This window comes from Salvelinus namaycush, chromosome 11 (genome assembly GCF_016432855.1).
Source record: "Salvelinus namaycush isolate Seneca chromosome 11, SaNama_1.0, whole genome shotgun sequence".
Taxonomy (NCBI): Eukaryota; Metazoa; Chordata; class Actinopteri; order Salmoniformes; family Salmonidae; genus Salvelinus; species Salvelinus namaycush.
In genome coordinates, this window is record NC_052317.1 from 26,467,567 (window position 1) to 26,485,494 (window position 17,928).

Consider the following 17,928-nt stretch of genomic DNA (forward strand, 5'->3'; position numbering starts at 1 on the left):
GCCGGGCGCAGTGCACGCTGACCAGGCCGCCAGGTTTACGGTGTTTCCTCCGACACATTGGTGCGGCTGGCTTCCAGGTTGGATGTGCATTGTGTCAAGAAGCAGTGCGGCTTGGTTGGGTTGTGTTTCGGAGGACGCATGGCTCTCGACCTTCGCCTCTCCCGAGTCCGTACAGGAGTTGCAGCGATGAGACAAGACTGTAACTACTACCAATTGGATACCACGAAATTGGGGAGAAAAAAGGGGTAAAAAAAAAGACATGGTGTAAGAATGAACATGTCAAAGCACTCCACTCCCTGCTACTGCTATTCAGAAAAAAGTTACATTGATGTTTACCTGTTTCTGTCTTTCTCTACTCATCTGTCTCTGTCCAGACTCTTGCCAGCAGATGAAGCTGCCTTGTATGCCAGGCCAGGGAGGCAAGCTATCTCCTCCTCTACCTCCCAAGAAAGTGATGATCTGTGTGCCTCAAGGGGGAATGGACAACTCTTGCTCCTCACCCTCTCCCCTCAGCACCTTCTCCCAGACGAAGTTCCCCCCTCCCCATGGCCACCTCCAAGGCCATCCCCTCCACCATGGCCCTCTGCTGCCCTCGCATCTCACATCCCTAGCCAACCTCCACCAGGGGCTCCAGGGGGGCGGGAAGCACCATAACCACGGACACGCACACAACCAAGGCCACCAGCTCCATCTGCAGTACGGCTCCATGCAAGGCCATGCCCCCAGCCGCATAATCGAGGAGCTCAACAAGACGCTGGCCTTCAACCTGCAGAGGCTGGAGAAGTGAGTTGTTGTATACACATTATTAAATAAAACCATTATGTATCTTTATGGTTGTATAGCTTTTGTTCAGGACGTTGCAGGTAGAAATGAAGAGTTTAGATGGTACAACTTTATGATGGGAGTGAAGTGTAACATCCGTTCAATATCATATATTTCTGTCTCCGACACTCACCGTAGGTAAATTAATCAAATGTGAAGACTTGTATGTATTGAAGACGCACTATCTGTTCAGTATAGCGGGTCCAGCTGGTTTGTAGGTCAGATCACCCCTGCCTGGTGATATTGGGGTCAGGCTGCCACCATGTGGCTTTGATGTAGAGGTCTGACCCAGCTCGCCCCGTTCCACTGCGACAGAGTGGCCCACTTTGATAGCAGACTGTGTGGCACGATGGCACACAGGCCGCCTCCAGAGGCAAGCCTGGCACAACTGATGCCACAGCCTGTCCTCCCTCCCCCTAGCAGACACTGGCCAAATGAATACGGAGAAATGTATTGGGGAATTGGACGTAATTTCTCTCTATTTTATGTAACACTTGGTCGCAAATATCTCAAAATTGGGACAAAAAAACTAGACCAGAATGAATCGATCAGCTGTTCTCCCTTATCTTTCAACTGAATTGAGTTGGTACAGCCAGTATTATCGTATCATTTGTATGGACTGGAATATCATGTGTAGAGGGGTAGTGTAGAACAACTAGAATCTCTTATTTCTGCAACCAAATATCAGACCTCTTATTCATTCAGGTTGACTATGTATGCATGAGTATGATACCATCTCACAGCAGGGGATCCTCTTATTCATGCACACACACAGTCCCTCCCTGGTCCTCTGATTGCTTGCTTTGCGTGTCTCATGGTGAGCTGAATGGTCCCTAGTGGGCTCTCACAGCAGGGGCTTGTGATTAGTCATAGCGTGATAGCAGTGTGGGCTGTCTGATATGTAGATTTAAACCCCGCTCTACAACTGACTACAGTATGGAACCAGCCCCTCATCAACCCAGTTGATTGACAACTTTGTTTCTTTGAACCTGAATGGTCTGTGATGTGAAGGATATGGGCAACTATCTAATGCAGTGGTCACCAACCGTGATCTTCAAGGCATTCCTAGTCAATCACCAAACATTTCTGTAGAAAAGCCAACGATAAAGCCTTGCGTTCCTATTTTTTGCACTGTTGGCGGCAGGTGCACTTGATTCAGAAGCCCAGCGTGCTGGGTAGGCAAGGTGTTCCCATTTCGAACCATTTCATTTATCTGAAGGGACGAACACTGCCTACCCGGCGACCCAGGAGAGCGAAATCAAGTGTGCCTACTGTGCTGGCCAATTGGATAGCTCAAATCACTGTGCCTACAGCTTCCACAACCCCACAGCAAAGTTTGATACTATTCTATGTGAGATTTCATAACTTTTAAAACCTTGACCAGAGAGAGACTGTCAAAGAATACTGTTTTTGAGTGAGTTCATGTTTAAGTTTTTATACAGCACTGTCAAAAGTAAAAAAAAAAAATATTCAAGACTTTTACAAAACATAATGTGCTTCTCCCTAATTTCACTCGCGCTACAACCAGCACTGCATCTGGAATGAATTAGTTATCATTAGGCCTGCGTTTTATTAGTAGTAGCTCACGTCAATTTAAAAATTGACGAATATTTCACTTTCTCTGGTCATAGGAACAACATGAATTTGTGCATGAGGTAGAAATAATGTGGTGTGACTCGAGTTTCGCCATCAGGTGGAGGACTGTCCCCTCTGGTCAGTCTCACCGGAGGAAATGAGAGAGCAGGTGCCCTCTGCTGCGCTCTCCCTCCGCTGAGACTGAGCATCGGATGCTGGTACCATCAGTTCAGTAAAATCATTTATTTCAATTTATGCTCAGCTGTGCCTCACAAGTGATACAACTTATCTATTTTTTTATCAAAGCTTGAGTTTTGATACATAATATAGTATAGTCTGAGAATAACAATACTGGCAGACCAAGTATAGCCAATATGCTGTGATTAATGTATTAGGTCTACTGCACAATCCTCATTCTGACTATTTTTATAAGGTAATGTTGCATAGGCTTCCATTTTTTTCAAGTAGTGTTTTTAAACTATTCTGAACGCTAGATTTCTGCTTGCTTTTTGACGCTGAAAATGATTTTGACTCCGATCAGTGGTCACCAACCTTTTCTAATGGTATGTAGGCTAATGTGGCAGTCAGACTGACCTCCCTGCTAGGAACCTATTGCTCGGATAACCAGATATGTTTGTCTCACTAGCTCAATGGCTGCAAGTCAAGGTGGACAGTTTGGTGCTAATGACCATGATCCAGAAATGGCACAGCCTCGACCTCGCACATCGACTGCGTCAAGGCAATTCCAGCCAGACTGCCACTTTCTCAGATGACTACACAGGAGATAGGGAATGAGTCAACCACTTGTAGAGTCATGATCATAGTGGTTCTCTACAGCACATTGTTCCATTTCTATAGCAACCATTAGATTCACACTGGGAAAGGAAAAGTGGTAGATTGAATCTTCATATTAATCTCTTCTATCCATCATTACCACTAACATTAACACTTACCTCATGGCCTCTTTTCCCTGCAGCAATGCAATGCATTCTGGTCAGTGTAGTCTTCTGGACAGAAGCCAGGTGCCCTCTGAGGTCATCGACGAGGACGACAAAGAGAACATGCCCAACGAGTCTGACTATGAGGACCTGCCCAGCATGTACAAAAACGAGGATGATGAGGATGATGAGGATGATGAAGATGATGACGAGGATGATGACTCGCTCTTTACAAGTAAGATCACCATGGTGGACACACACACGTTAGGTTAATGTTGTGTTTTAAATCCTGGTGTCTGTGTCTAGGTACCCTGGGTCTGAAAGTGTTGAGGAAGGATTCTCTGGCTGTCAAGCTGAGTAACCGTCCATCTAAGAGCGAGCTGGAAGAGAAGAACATCCTGCCCATGCAGACTGATGAGGAGAGGCTGGAGTCCAGGCAGCAGATAGGCACCAAGCTCACACGGTGAGAGAGGGAGCACACACGCGCACACACAAAACCTGCCCGAGGAGGATTGAAAGGTGGACCAGGAGCTTTTCAGTTTTCATCTGTTGACGCCATTGTATTTTCATAAATAGAGCGACGTGTCCATTTGATATGTTAAATATCTTCAACATCTTTAATGTAGCACTAGACCAAGGCATGCCTCTTCTGCAATGCCAACAGCTCTCTGATGTGTTTTGAAAGGCGTGTCCATTTCTCCTCTATAACAGAGCTTTCAGGAAACGGTTGTCAACAGCCAAATATTGCACTGTGACCTACTTTGGGAAAATGGTCTGATATCCCCACTAACATAACTAGCTATGACTAATCTGGCTTTTTAAAAGCGCAATGGAAGCCTCCTTTTTATCAAAACACTTTTCCATCAGTTTAGTTGTATTTTCTTTCCATCCGTTTTAAAGATTAACCCTCCACCTCGTTAAGAGGGGCGCTGAGAACTGAGCTGACCTAATTTCAGCAATGCATCAGCTCTCCGTCTCGCTCTACATTCTCTCCCTCCCTCTTTTCTTCCCACTGCCTGCCGTCCTCCCTCGCTCACTGAATCACCACGGTGATATGTGCCAAGGCATTACCACACCACTCCTCCACACACTCGCTATACTGACGGCTCTCTCTCTCTCTCACACACCAACAGCTCTCACACATACAGCACCAGCACACACATTCAGTGGTAAGGGAACAGACACCTTAGAAGCCCATATGAAGTGATTACACATTCATATAAACACAGCAGTAACACTTTTCATTGTTTCACATTCAATTTGAATATGGCAATATACAGATGGGTTCTTTTTAATCCAAGGTGAACATGACCTAGCCATGCAGTCTTTGTCAATGAATCTATGGTTTGATTTGAATCTACCATCACTGAACAGGATGCTGTTTGGACAGAACAGGCCTGGCCAGTAGGGAAACAATGAGATGGTAGTAAATGAAGAGGTGGACAGGATGGAACAGAGGGAGTAGAAGAGGGAAGAAGATGACTGGGTGTTAAAGAGAGGGAACATCATGGTTTAATGTGAAAGAGAAGAGGGCGTACTCTGCCACTATTCCATGCTGTGATTGGCACATGGTGTGTTGTTCCCAGAAGGCATTATGTTGTTCCCAAAATGCTCCCTGTCTCTATATCCTTTACGCAGTGCCATTGTATGCATCTTAAATGGCACCCTATTCCTTATGTTTTGCACTACTTTTGGGGCCCTGGTCAAAAGCAGTGCACTATATAAGGAATAGGGTGCCACTTGGGACACACTATCAGCGTCATGACTCCCAATTTCATGCTATTTGCCATGTGCATTGTGCTCCTCTGTAGCAGATCTCTTTGTGGCACGCCAATACAAATGGATGGTTCTAATCCTGAAGGAGGTCATTGTGACCTTAGCCATCTCCTCCTCTCTCCTTATTGTGATGGAGACTTAATAGACGGTATAATAGATTTTCATATTGGTAATTTCATAATTTATTGTGTAATTCCTTATGATTATGGCAATGGCCTCTTGTATAACGATGATGAATTTATGATTTGGGACAAGTGCGGAGGTCAGTCAGACTGTCTGAGGTTGGGTTGAGGTCGGCGCCGGCGTGTGTCTGTGTAGATCTGCAGAACGCTGAGCAGAAGTGGAGACGCCCGGCAGACTCACCGTCTTGTTTCTCCGGGACGCGTGCAGCCAAGCGAGACACTGAGATGAGGCAACACAAGGCGAACCAATCAGTCTCTCTGTAACTTGAGTAACTCTGGGTCCTGGACATTGTAGCAGCAAACGCCCGTCATGTAGGCTCCTGCAGAAACCTCAGTCTGAATAGCTACTTCTGCTGTGTTCAGAGCTTATTCCTAAAAACCCAAATGAAAAGAATTTTCACCAACCTTGTTAGAATGTCATACCATATTCAGCCAATCATGTCAGGCGCTTGATGTCAAAGAAATTTGATACAAGATTTCTCGCTCTCTTGGCATAAATTAGGAATGGAATCTTTTAATAGCGTAGACTCTTCATCTTTTAACTGCTTGCAAACAGTCATACATTCTCACTCCCCTATTTTTTTTTCTTTCTCCATATCTCTTGCTCTACCCCTCCGTGGTGCAGAAGTCACTGGATCAACTAGAAAAAAATGTAAATCTTAATGTGACTTCCCTAAACAAAGTAACTAGGAGCAGGGATAGAGAGATGGGCATGGTTGACTGAACTGTATAGTGTGGTGCTGTATGCTATTGTTACAGCATATACTTTTGTGTGAATAAACCAGATTTCGTAACTGGTGTTATGTCTGGAAATAAATGAGGGTGATTTGCACATCCTGACCTTGACAATACTGGTCTAAATAAAATAACTGAGATAAAGGAATGAGCCCTGCACACAGAATATTGTGGCTCACTGCCTTGAATCCAGTCAGTTTCTATTCATGTCTGTCAAAGAATAGATGTAGATTTCTGTAGTGACTGAGATGCCATCCGTCCTGACGTGCCAACTCAGCCATAGCTATCACCCTGGTGCTGGCTGGCACTCAAGCTGTCACTCAAACTGTCACTTAGATAACACTGGCTGGATGGAGTCCTCTAAAAGAGAAGTTACCGCAGGCTAGATGAGTAGGAAGAGAAACAGATAAAAAATGGTCATGTGATTTGGGTATGGACTTTGTCCTGAGACAACGCGCACAGAAATTGAAAGTGAGCTGCTTAGTTTAAATTGACTGCGAAATATCCATGTTTGCATGTGTTTCTGTAGACTCAAAGTATAAATTTGTAAAAAAAATATATGTATTTTTTGCTAGGTAGCGTTAACTAGCACTAGTCGGCTGTACCTATGCCACAACTCTTGATTTTTCATCCTATAGTTTATCCATCATTTTAAATAGTGAGCCAACATGTTTTTAGCACTTATTCCATGACTGATCAAAACTTGTTTCCTCATGCTCTCTCGTCTCTCTGCAGCTGACATATAGTGAGCAATATGTTTAGAACATCAAATCACAATACATATAAAATCTTGTGCATTGCAATGCACATCGTATCGGCACCTAAGTATCGTGAAGCCCCTGGCAATTCCCAGCCCTACTATCCATGTAGGTTGAGTTGCCCATGTTTAGTACTGTTGTCATCTATGGAGATTTGGCTAGTTGACAACGTTTGCTTTTGTTGTTCAGGGGGTTTATCATGTTTGGTTTTTGTACTATCCATCTCAGGTTGATTTTGACTGTTGACTTGACTGTGTGTTTGGTTGTGTTTGTGCAGGCAGTTGAGTCAGAGGCCCAGTGCTGAGGAACTGGAACAGAGGAATATCCTGAAACGTGAGTACTGTATGTACCTCTACCTTCTGAACCTATCATTATAACATATTATCATTTATATAGACAGTTTCAATTTACTGATAATAATCACCTCACTATTAAACCACTAATGTTATCCCTTGTACAACTATTCCCAGTGACTTGACTTACCCTAATGTACCATATTATTCCACATTTAATAAGTATTTTATGCAAGCCGCCTCGAACCACAGTTGCCCTGGTTATTTCAGAGGCCTACTTATCCTGGAGCCAGTGGAACACATCTTGCCTTTCTTCTCTCTCCTTCATCTGAGGAAGGCAAGGCGGTGTGGTTCCCTCAGGATTCTGGCTAGGGCCAAGGAGGCTGGTTTCCCAGCTCAAACACACTCCGTATCAGAGAGACGCAGGCAGGCGATAGCAGCTTGGGCTCCTCTGCTTTCATCAAAGACCGGTTTACCAGCAGTGCCTTGGTCTCCCAGAGGTTGCTCTGTGATTGGCAGTGTGTGTGTACGGAGAGGATAAGCGGGGTGTGCCATTCCTGAAATTTTAGTCTCCCCCACAACATAGCCTAGGTTAAATAAATGGGGCATGCCTTTTATTTACATTTTAGCAGACACTCTTATCCAGAGGGACTTACAGGAGCAATTAAGCTTAAGTGCCTTGCTCAAGGGCACATTGACAGATTTTTCACCTAGTCTGCTCGGGGATTCATACCAGCAACCTTTAGGTTACTGGCCCAACGCTCACCACTTGGCTACCTGTCGCCCATTTATCAAATGGAACATTCTGTTTGGACTGGCACTCCAAACCAAGACTACAGTGGTATAGTTAGGCAATTAACACAGAACTCTGTAATGTGTTTTGAATTAGCAAGTATAGAATGTTTTCAGTCCTCTTCCTCCTTTTTGATTTTAACTTCTTCACTCTAAAGCTGGAGGGTGCTTATCTGATCATTAGTTTGGAGGGTGTCCATGGAAAAGGCTAAGAGTAATCTCTAGTGAAACGGGAGTATTTCTTCTGAGCAAAACTGGGTCTGAATATTCTAATTTGTTCCCTAGAAGCATTTTATTTTAATGTAACATACACCAGCCAACCAACCCCATGTGAATGAATGTGGAAGAACTAGCCATGTGGGAATGGGGGATAGAGAGAGACAATTTCCCTTCTGTTTCTGCAATGCAAATAGTCCTACATTACAAACATGTGATGATGATGATGATGATAAACCATTTAAGGCTTTGAGATATTCAGCGACGTGGAATATTAAGTATGTTTCTGTGCTGCATTTTAATCGACTACATTATATAAATGAGGTGTTTTTCTCCTTCCAGTAGTGGGAAAACGTTTCCTAAGCAGCGCAGCGCACTCATGTGTGCCCTGAAACACGGTATAACCTCTGACCCCTTGTGTTTCCCACAGCGCTCAATGAACAGGAGGAGTTGGAGGAGAAGAGGGAAATAAAACGCAGATTAACTCGAAAGGTAAGGCAGGAGAGGGGCTTCCAAAAAGTAGGAGCTGTGTCACTGCAACCTTTAAGGTCCTAAATGATGTCACCATTGCCCTTGATTCCAAACGATGTTGTGCTGCTATTTGTATTGCCTAGGTCATTCCATTCTTGTGGGCCGGCTAAGGAGTATTGGTGTCTCTGAGGGGTCTTTGGCCTAGTTTGCTAACTACCTCTCTCAAAGAGTGCAGTGTATAAATCAGAACATTGCTTGCTCAGCCACTGCCTGTCACCAAAGGAGTACCCCAAGGCTTGATCCTATGCACCACACTCTTCTCAATTTACATCAACAACATAGCTCAGGTAGTAGGAAGCTCTCTTATCCATTTATTTGCAGATGATACAGTCTTATACTCAGCTGGCCCCTCCCTGGATTTTGTGTTAAACACTTTAGAACAAATCTTTCTTAATGTCCAACAAGCTTTCTATGCCCTTAACCTTGTTCTGAACACCTCCAAAACAAAGGTCATATGGTTTTGTAAGAAGAATGGTGTGATTACTACCTCTGAGGGTTTAAAGCTTGAAGTAGTCACCTCATACAAATACTTGGGAGTATGGCTAGATGGTACCCTGTCCTTCTCTCAGCACATATCAAAGCTGCAGGCCAAGGTTCAATCTAGACTTGGTTTCCTCTATCGTAATCGCTCCTCTTCCACCCCAGCTACCAAACTAACCCTGATTCAGATGACCATCCTACCCATGCTAGATTATGGAGACTTAATTTATAGATCGGCAAGTAAGGGTGCTCTCGAGCGGCTAGATGTTCTTTACCACTTTATAGGACGCATCACTGAACTCTATACTCCGCTGTAAACTGGTCATCTCTGTATACCTGTCGCAAGACCCACTGGTTGATGCTTATTTATGAAACCCTCTTTATGAAGCGCACACATCCCTGGGTCGCTCCTCTTTCCAGTTTTATCTGCATCTCTTCATTCAAAGCCTCAATCATGGACACTCTTACTGACAGTTGTGGTTGCTTTGCGTGATGTATTGTTGTCTCTACCTTCTTGCCCTTTGTGCTGTTGTCTGTGCCCAATAATGTTTGTACCATGTTTTGTGCTGCTACCATGCTGTGTTGTCATGTGGTGTTGCTGCCATGCTATATTGTTGTCTTAGGTCTCTCTTTATGTAGTATTGTGGTGTCGTGATGTGTGTTTTGGTAGTCACCGCAGGAGGCCTTTTGGTAGGCCGTCATTGTAAATAATAATTTGTTCTTAACTGACTTGCCTGGTTAAATAAAATATATATATTTTTAAACTTCCAATTCCATCCTGACTACAAAAATAGCTTTAAAAAAAGACTGCATAACCCCTATGGGTAAACAGCGTGCTAACCGCAAAGGCTCACAGTTGTTCTTTAAGGTGTTGGACAGGACAGACTGTTCACACAGCAAAACGAACAGCACAACAATTACTCACTCTGGGTGAGAGGAGAGCAAGGTGTAAAATCAGTGGTAGTCACAGCACTACATATCCCAGGTCATCCCAGGGGACGGTAGTGTCCTTGGCACTGGCATTTGTGAACAAACCCTAACGATGCCCTCATACAAGTAGTCATACATTTCTTAGTAAACAAGAAGCCCTTTATCACTCCCAGATGCAGGTATGTAGTGTTGCTTGGGACTGTAGTATTTATTTACTAAAGTCAAACCAAAATCACTAGTTTTATTTTGAATTTGTATTGTATTGATGTTGGTTTGTTTTCTGACCAGGGACTACAGATGAAAATGTGCTATCTAGCTATATCTGGTGCAATGGCATGTATCAAATGAATACGTTGGATCAATAACTTGCAGTGCAACTGAGTGGCTTCAGAAACCAGGCTGTATAGATGTTTAGGTTCCCTTCAGTGGATTAGCCTTCAGGCCTTAAGTCTCCTCCTGGGTAAAGGTAAGCATTTCACTGTAAGGTCTACCTGTTGTATTTGGCGCACGTGACAAACTTTGATTTGATATAGTGGTCTTTGCTCTGTACAGTCTACTCATCCCAACACACTAGTCTATCATGTGGAGTACAGTATAGCTGCTTCATAAAGAAGTTGGAGGGACCTTCAGCAAACTAGCTTCCAGGCCTGATAAACTTCCTCTGTAACGGTTGATAATGCTGTCTTTTCCAGTCTTAGGGTTAATATTGCGTCCTTTGCTCTGTGATACCAAACGTGATGAGTATAGACCATAGACAAATAATCCACAACACTCTGTTCCTCTCTCTTGTTCCAGCTGAGCCAGAGGCCTACGGTGGAGGAGCTGAGACAGGCTAAGATCCTGATCCGCTTCAGTGACTACGTAGAGGTGTCCGATGCCCCGGAACACGACCGACGGGCAGACAAACCCTGGACCCGCCTCACGGCAGCCGACAAGGCAAGTAGTGGTGGGGATGAGTGGGTAAAAGGAGATACATGTAGCGTTTTAGTGATCATTTCTATATCCTTGTGGAAATGCTAAATGTATCACTTTTGAGACATACAGTAGCAAAAAGAAGTATGTAAACCCTTTGGAATTACCTGGATTTCTGCATAAATTTGACATACAATTTCATTTTCATCTAAGACAGCAATAGACAAACACAGTGTGCTTAAACTAATAACACACAAATTGTTGTATTTTTCTTGTCTATATTGAATACATAATTTAAACATTCACAGTGTATGTTGGAAAAAGTATGTGAACCCCTAATTGGAGTCAACTAACCTGGAGTTGAATCACTGAGATGAGTTTGGAGATTTTGGTTAGAGCTGCTCTGCCCCCTAAACACTCACAAAAGTTTGCGTTTGCTATTCACAAGAAGCATTGCCTGATGTGAACCATGCCTCGAACAAAATAGATCTCAGAAAACCTAAGATTAAGAATTGTTTCCTTGCATAAAGCTGGAAAGGGTTACAAAAGTATCTCCAAAAGTCAGTCTGTAAATTGTGAAATTTCAGCACTGTTGCTACTTTCCCTAGGAGTGGCCATCCTGCAAAGATGACTGCAAGAGCACAGCGCAGAATGCTCAATGAGGTTAAGAAGAATCCTAGAGTGTCAGCTAAAGACTTACAGAAATCTCTGGAAGATGCTAACATCTCTGTTTATGAGTCTACAATACGTAAAACACTAAGCAAGAATGGTGTTCATGGGAGGACACCATGGAAGAAGCTACTGCTGTCAAAAAAAAACATTGCTGCACATCTGAAGTTCGCAAAAGAGCACCTGGATGTTCCAAGGCGCTACTGGCAAAATATTCTGTGGACAGATGAAACTAAAGTTGTGGTGTTTGGAAGGAACACAGCACTGTGTGGAGAAAAAAAGGCACAGCACACCAACCTCATCCCAAATGTAAACTATGGTGGAGGGAGCATAATGGTTTGGGGCTGCCTTAGGGCCTGGACAGCTTGCTATCATCGATGGAATAATTCAGTTTATCAAGACATTTTGCAGGAGAATGTAAGGCTATCTGTCCGCCAATTGAAGCTCAACAGAAGTTAGGTGATGCAACAAACCAAAATACACAAGGACATCAAGAACAGAAGAAAATCCACCTTCTGGTGTGGCCGTCAGTCCTGACCTCAACCCGATTTTGAGATGCTGTGGCATGACCTCGAGTAGTTCACACCAGACATCCCAAGAATATTGTGGAACTTAAACAGTTTTGTAAAGAGGAATGGCCCAAAATTCCTCCTGACCGTTGTGCAAGTCTGATCCGCAACTACAGGAAACGTTTGGTTGAGGTTATTGTTGCAGGGTCACATACAGGGTCAACCTGTTATTAAATCTAAGGGTTCACATACTTTTTCCAACCTGCACTGTGAATGTTTACGCGGTGTGTTCAATAAAGACATGAAAACATATTATTGTTTGTTATTCGTTTAAGCAGAATGTGTTTGTCTATTGTTGTGACTTTGATGAAGATCAGAACATTTTATGACCAATTTATGCAGAAATCCAGGTAATTCTAAAGGGTTCACATACTTTTTCTTCCCACTATTTATTTAGTATTTTGTCAAGTGGTGTCATTTAGCATCAAATGGCCTTTGAGGTTGTGTATACTGGTATGAGGTATGGTATTAGCTTCTTTGAAATTGGTTTATGCTGCAGAGAATCTTGTTATCCTATTGTACATAGACACAGCCCTGGGGAGTACATGAGCGACTTGACCTCGCATATCTATTATCATTTAGATTTTCCCCAGCCCAACTCAAAGGTCGAAAGTCTGTTGGTCTGTATTGTTGTACTTCCCCTCTGCTGTTATAGCAGTAACAACATTGGCAGCCGTGGTAGCAGCCCCTCTGCAGATTGCCCTGGATCAATCAATCTCCACCCTTCAGTTCAGAGCTCAAAGAAGTATAATGCCAGGAGATTTCCTCTCCTTACAGCACTTCCAGGCTGCTGTTTATTAGTTCAGATGATTTCTTCCCCCCCCCACCCCCCCCCCCCCTTTTGTTTACCGCTCCGAGAGTAAACACCCCCAAGCGATCCTCCCGGCCGTCAGAACGTGGTTCTGACTTTTAATGGACTGTGTATTACTTAGAAGAGCGAGCCGCTCTCCTTTTTCTCCTCTGTCATCCCGATGACGTTGGCGGTACCGGTGGAATCCGAGCATACGGGGTCAACACCTGGGGACCGTTCAGGTGCAAAAGCACGGCAGCTAGTTACACAACATTCCTTATTACATAAGATAATAATGAAGGGACAGACAGGCGGCGCCTCGGAAACCCTCAGCCTCCACTAACTGCACATGCTCCGATAACATTAGATTTGTTCCTGCCGTCTACCAGAGGTCAGGGCTTTTGTATTCCTGTTTTCAGTCCAGTAGCATCGTCCTGTTCAGGCGATGAGACGTTCCCCTGTGTCATCCTGCTAATTAGACTTGTCTGTGACATCACCAGCCTGTGTCAGAACATGTCAGGGGGATTATCCAAAAGACCTGACTGAGCCACCACATTTTGTTCCTGGAAGAAGTCTTCTTTGGGGATGGGATCATTTAAAGAATACATTGCATCTAATCAGATGTGCTTGTACACAATTTTGTTTTAAGAAACTGTCTTTGTTGTACAATACAACCACCACAAAAGGTTGCTTCCGGTGCTGTTATCCCAAATGGTGCAAAGAAGGGGGAGGTACGAGAGGATGCATTTCATTATTTTGTACAGGCTTAAATGTAATGTTTTTCTAAGCACACAACCCTTGTGAATATTGCGATACTGATTTAACATGGTGCACAAATGAGGTGCTACCTTGATTACAAGACTGAGCAATGAGCAGCAGGGTGGAGATTATTGAAGGTTCTTTGTTGCTCCCTCAAACCAGCGGGAGGGAAAAAGATAGACCAAGGAAGAAGTGTGTTTCAATGGAGAGAATTTAGTTTATTCACTCTTGACCTTAAGATGAGAGTAAATTATGCATTTAAAAGGAGTCTGAGCAAGACTGAGTGACTTTCTATTTGTCTGAGCACTAACCCTTTGTTCCCCTTGCAACCTGTTTGTCCTTCACAGGCAGCCATACGGAAGGAACTCAACGATTTCAAGAGCCATGAAATGGAAGTGCATGAGTCAAGTCGCCATTTAACCAGGTAAAGACCTGTGCATTAGCATGTTTTTAATGGTATTTATTTGTATGCATGAACACATCCCCGAATGGCATGGTGAAAAGCAATTTCATTACAAACTTGATATGTACTGTGCATCTGGAAAGTATTCAGACCCCTTTTTTTTGTTACGTTACAGCGTTATTCTAAAATTTATTTTAAATATTTTTTCCCCTCATCAATCTACACATTATCCCATAAGGACAAAGCAAAAACAGATTTTTAGATTTTTTTGCAAATTTATTCAAAATAAAAAAACGTTACCTTGAGCTCGGGTGCATCCTGTTTCCATTGATCATTCTTGAGATGTTTCTACAACTTGATTGGAATCCACCTGTGGTAAATTCAATTGATTGGACATGATTTGGAAAGGCACACACCTGTCTAAATAAGGTCCCATAGTTGACAGTGCATGACAGAGCAAAAACCAAGCCATGAGGTCAAAGGAATTGTCCAAAGGGATCCGAGACAGGATTGTGTCGAGGCACAAATCTGGGGAAGGGTACTAAAAAATGCCAGCAGTATTGACGGTCCCCAAGAACACAGTGGCCTCCATCATTCTTAAATGGAAGAAGTTTGGAACCACCAAGAACTCTTCCTAGAGCTGGTCGCCCGGACAAACTGAGCAATCGAGGGAGAGGGCCTTGGTCAGGGAAGTGACCAAGAACCCGATGGTCACTCTGACAGTTCCTCTGTGGAGTTGGGATAACCTTCCAGAAGGACAACCATTTCTGCAGCATTCTACCAATTAGGCCTTTATGGTAGTGGCCAGACGGAAGTCTCTTCTCAGCAGCAGGGACTGGGAGACTAGTCAGAATCAAGGGAAGATGAACGGAGCAAAGTACAGAGAGCTCCTTGATGAAAATCTGCTCCAGAGCGCTCAGGGCCTCAGACTGGGAGTGAAGGTTCACCTTCCAACAGGACAACGGCCCTAAGCACACAGTCAAGACACAGCGACACTCCCTATCCACCCTGACAGAGCTTGAGAGGATCTGCGGAGTAGAATGGGAGAAACTCCAAATACAGGTGTGCCAAGCTTGTAGCATCATAATTAAGACTCAATGCTGTAATCGCTGCCAAAGCTGCTTCAACAAATTTCTGAGTGAAGGCACTGAATACTTATGTAAATGTGATATTTCAGTTTCATTTCATTTTTAATTGCAAAAAAATCTGTAAACCTGTTTTTTGCTTTGTCATTATGATGTATTGTGTTTAGATTTGAGGCACTGTATGCATGTATGTATATGTCATACCTTTTACAGTACCCTAAAATAAGGGAATTGCAATATGTGACCTTTAGAATTTGTACAAATGACAGAATTTTTCTGCTCTTTTCTCCCTCAGGTTTCACAGGCCGTAGACCATCACTGTCTATAGGAACGCCAGACAGCCTGGCTGTTTTCCTTCACTGAGAACCATAAGTGCTAGACAGTAAATGGTGCACATTTCTACAATAAGGCCATGTCTTCTTCTGATTTAAAATGCCTTTTCAATACCCTGCTACACAGTCGGTCGGTACCTTCCCCTCCAGAGACAAACAGTAGTTGGACACCTTTAGTAGCCCCCCCAACTCCCACAATTTTCTCAATGTAATTGACTGACGAGTTCGTCCCACACCTTAGTGCTGAGCTCTCAGGAAGGCGCTCAGTGCTTTGGGGATGATGATGATAGTGGGATGGGCTGGTTGGGATTGGACACCTGCCGTCTCTACTCCATTGACTGGCTGTCATGGTTACCAGGTACCTATGCCCCGCCCTTGTCACTGTCTCATCATTGGCTTGTCACTATTGGTGGAAGGAGCCTCCACATCCTCACTCAATCAGGAAGGACATTTTTACTCCCTCTACCCATGGACGTTGCGAGAGATGGACTTCAACCACTTGGAGAATGTTATCCTTGGTCTGTTAAGATGAACCTAGTGCTGTTTGTGGATTCATCTACAGTGTTTGAATGGTTAAAGAGAAAACGAAGTGAGGGGTCTGGTCCATAAAACATTTCAGAATTATGTGCAATATTTTCCCTCTGTGCTCTCTCCTTAGGTCATAGCGCCCTCTGGGGTTCACCCTGTCATGACCATGCAATCCCACCTCTACTTCTCCCCATGGTGGTCAGTTCAGTTCCCACTGTACCGACAATGTTGATATCTATTGCTAACTGTGAATTTGAGAGTGCAGACAATGTTTTGTTTACACTCTCTAAATATACATTGTGTTTATACAGAGGTATGAAGTAACATTTTAAATAGAATCACGCTTCAATACTGTCTCTCATGTCGGGATCCTGAAAGGATGAAAGGGTAACCTTAATGAAAAATGTAGCTGGCAGATAATGCACTGACTGTATGTGTTAAGGTTGAATAGCTTTTTATATCATTTTTATTTTTAAAAGTGGCACTTTGATTTTAAACTGTGGGTTATGTGGCTTTAGGGGATGTCACAGGTCTCTGATGTTTGAATATAGACTCCTTCAGAGAAGAGCTATTTTGTGTCCCAAATCGCATCCTGTTTTCTATATAGTACACTACTTTTGACCAGAGACACATATGGGCCCTGGTTAAAAGTAGTGTACTACATAGGGAATAGGGTTCCATTTAGGATGTACATGTGGCTCGCCATCCAAGGATACTTTATGCTTTTTACTGTTGACAATTAAGCTTTTCTCATTTTGCAGTCTTATGTGTAATGAACTCTGCTGACGTGAGTGCACTGCACTCTATTTATTTTTCAGAGTTTTCTGTATATTTAAGAACAAGCAATATTCTTTCTGCTGCTTGGCAAACTGTATGAAAACCTTTTTTAGTTTCCTTGTAAATGGTCCTCTCCATTTATTTTTTGTTGTTTCCTAAAATGGCAAGGCCCCAATGGGAATATCGGGATTGAAATCCTATTGGCCACTGTTTTGAGTTGTTTTAAAATGCTACGCATTACTCTTATAGTTGAAATATGAAAATGTTTGCTTGTCATAAGATGTAGATTAGATATGGGGAAGGGCCTGATTGGCCACCTAAGGTATTAATGTATTTGGAAAATGCACAACAAAAAGACATCCTCTGTCATTTTTAACGTCTTTGTAGTTGAGGCCCAATGAAATTTACGAAAACATTTCGGAACATAGAAGGTATTGCACATATGTTTGGTTATCAGGTAAACATGGGTCATTATATTATATAAAATGTTAGTTTATTCTCCACATATTACTTATTGCTTCATTTATTACACAGGTTATTCTCTTTCCCAATGTCCCTGTTTGTTTTTCCTAATTTCATTGGAACAACTTAAATCAGTAGATTCTTCAAGAGATGATGGGGTCATGTTTTCTGCTCGAATCAGCATCCTTGTTGATTCCAGCATCATGACAACCACGTCATCATGTTTGCCTCAAACCGTTTTGGGCATTGTATAGAATCCTAACGCTTTGATCAACATCTTGAGGGGGCTCCTCTCTGTCTTTTGACAGACCACTTAACCACAGAGCATAGTATGAGGATGGTGTCATGTTGGAATTGAGGAATATGAATTCAGTCATGAACTTTTGTTACATGTACTTGTTGAGAATTTAATTTGAAAGTGATTTTATTTATTGTGGAAATAGGGATTCCTTTCCATTTACAATGTGAATGACCGCCTTGTCTGTCTCTCTATTAAACGTCATTATGTCTTTTGCATTCTGTTCACTATCATTTATAAGACACGTTTTCTCAAACCATGGCAATATTGACATCAGCTATTGGGTCTTTATGGCTGCCCAGGAATTGTAGCTAAT

The 17,928-nt window shown here is 43.1% G+C and overlaps 1 protein-coding gene across 1 annotated transcript in view; it reads left to right on the top strand.

Moving 5' to 3' along the window:
• Nucleotides 1-15,526, top strand: part of LOC120055309 (phosphatase and actin regulator 1-like) — a 54,059-nt gene extending 38,533 nt beyond the window's left edge. The window contains exons 5-12 of the mRNA XM_039003185.1: nucleotides 375-783; nucleotides 3,374-3,570; nucleotides 3,642-3,798; nucleotides 7,064-7,119; nucleotides 8,518-8,579; nucleotides 10,824-10,968; nucleotides 14,079-14,151; nucleotides 15,511-15,526. Of these exons, the coding sequence (XP_038859113.1) occupies nucleotides 375-783; nucleotides 3,374-3,570; nucleotides 3,642-3,798; nucleotides 7,064-7,119; nucleotides 8,518-8,579; nucleotides 10,824-10,968; nucleotides 14,079-14,151; nucleotides 15,511-15,526 (1,115 nt within the window). The remainder of the gene's footprint in view (nucleotides 1-374; nucleotides 784-3,373; nucleotides 3,571-3,641; nucleotides 3,799-7,063; nucleotides 7,120-8,517; nucleotides 8,580-10,823; nucleotides 10,969-14,078; nucleotides 14,152-15,510) is intronic.
• The last annotated feature ends 2,402 nt before the right edge of the window (nucleotides 15,527-17,928 follow it).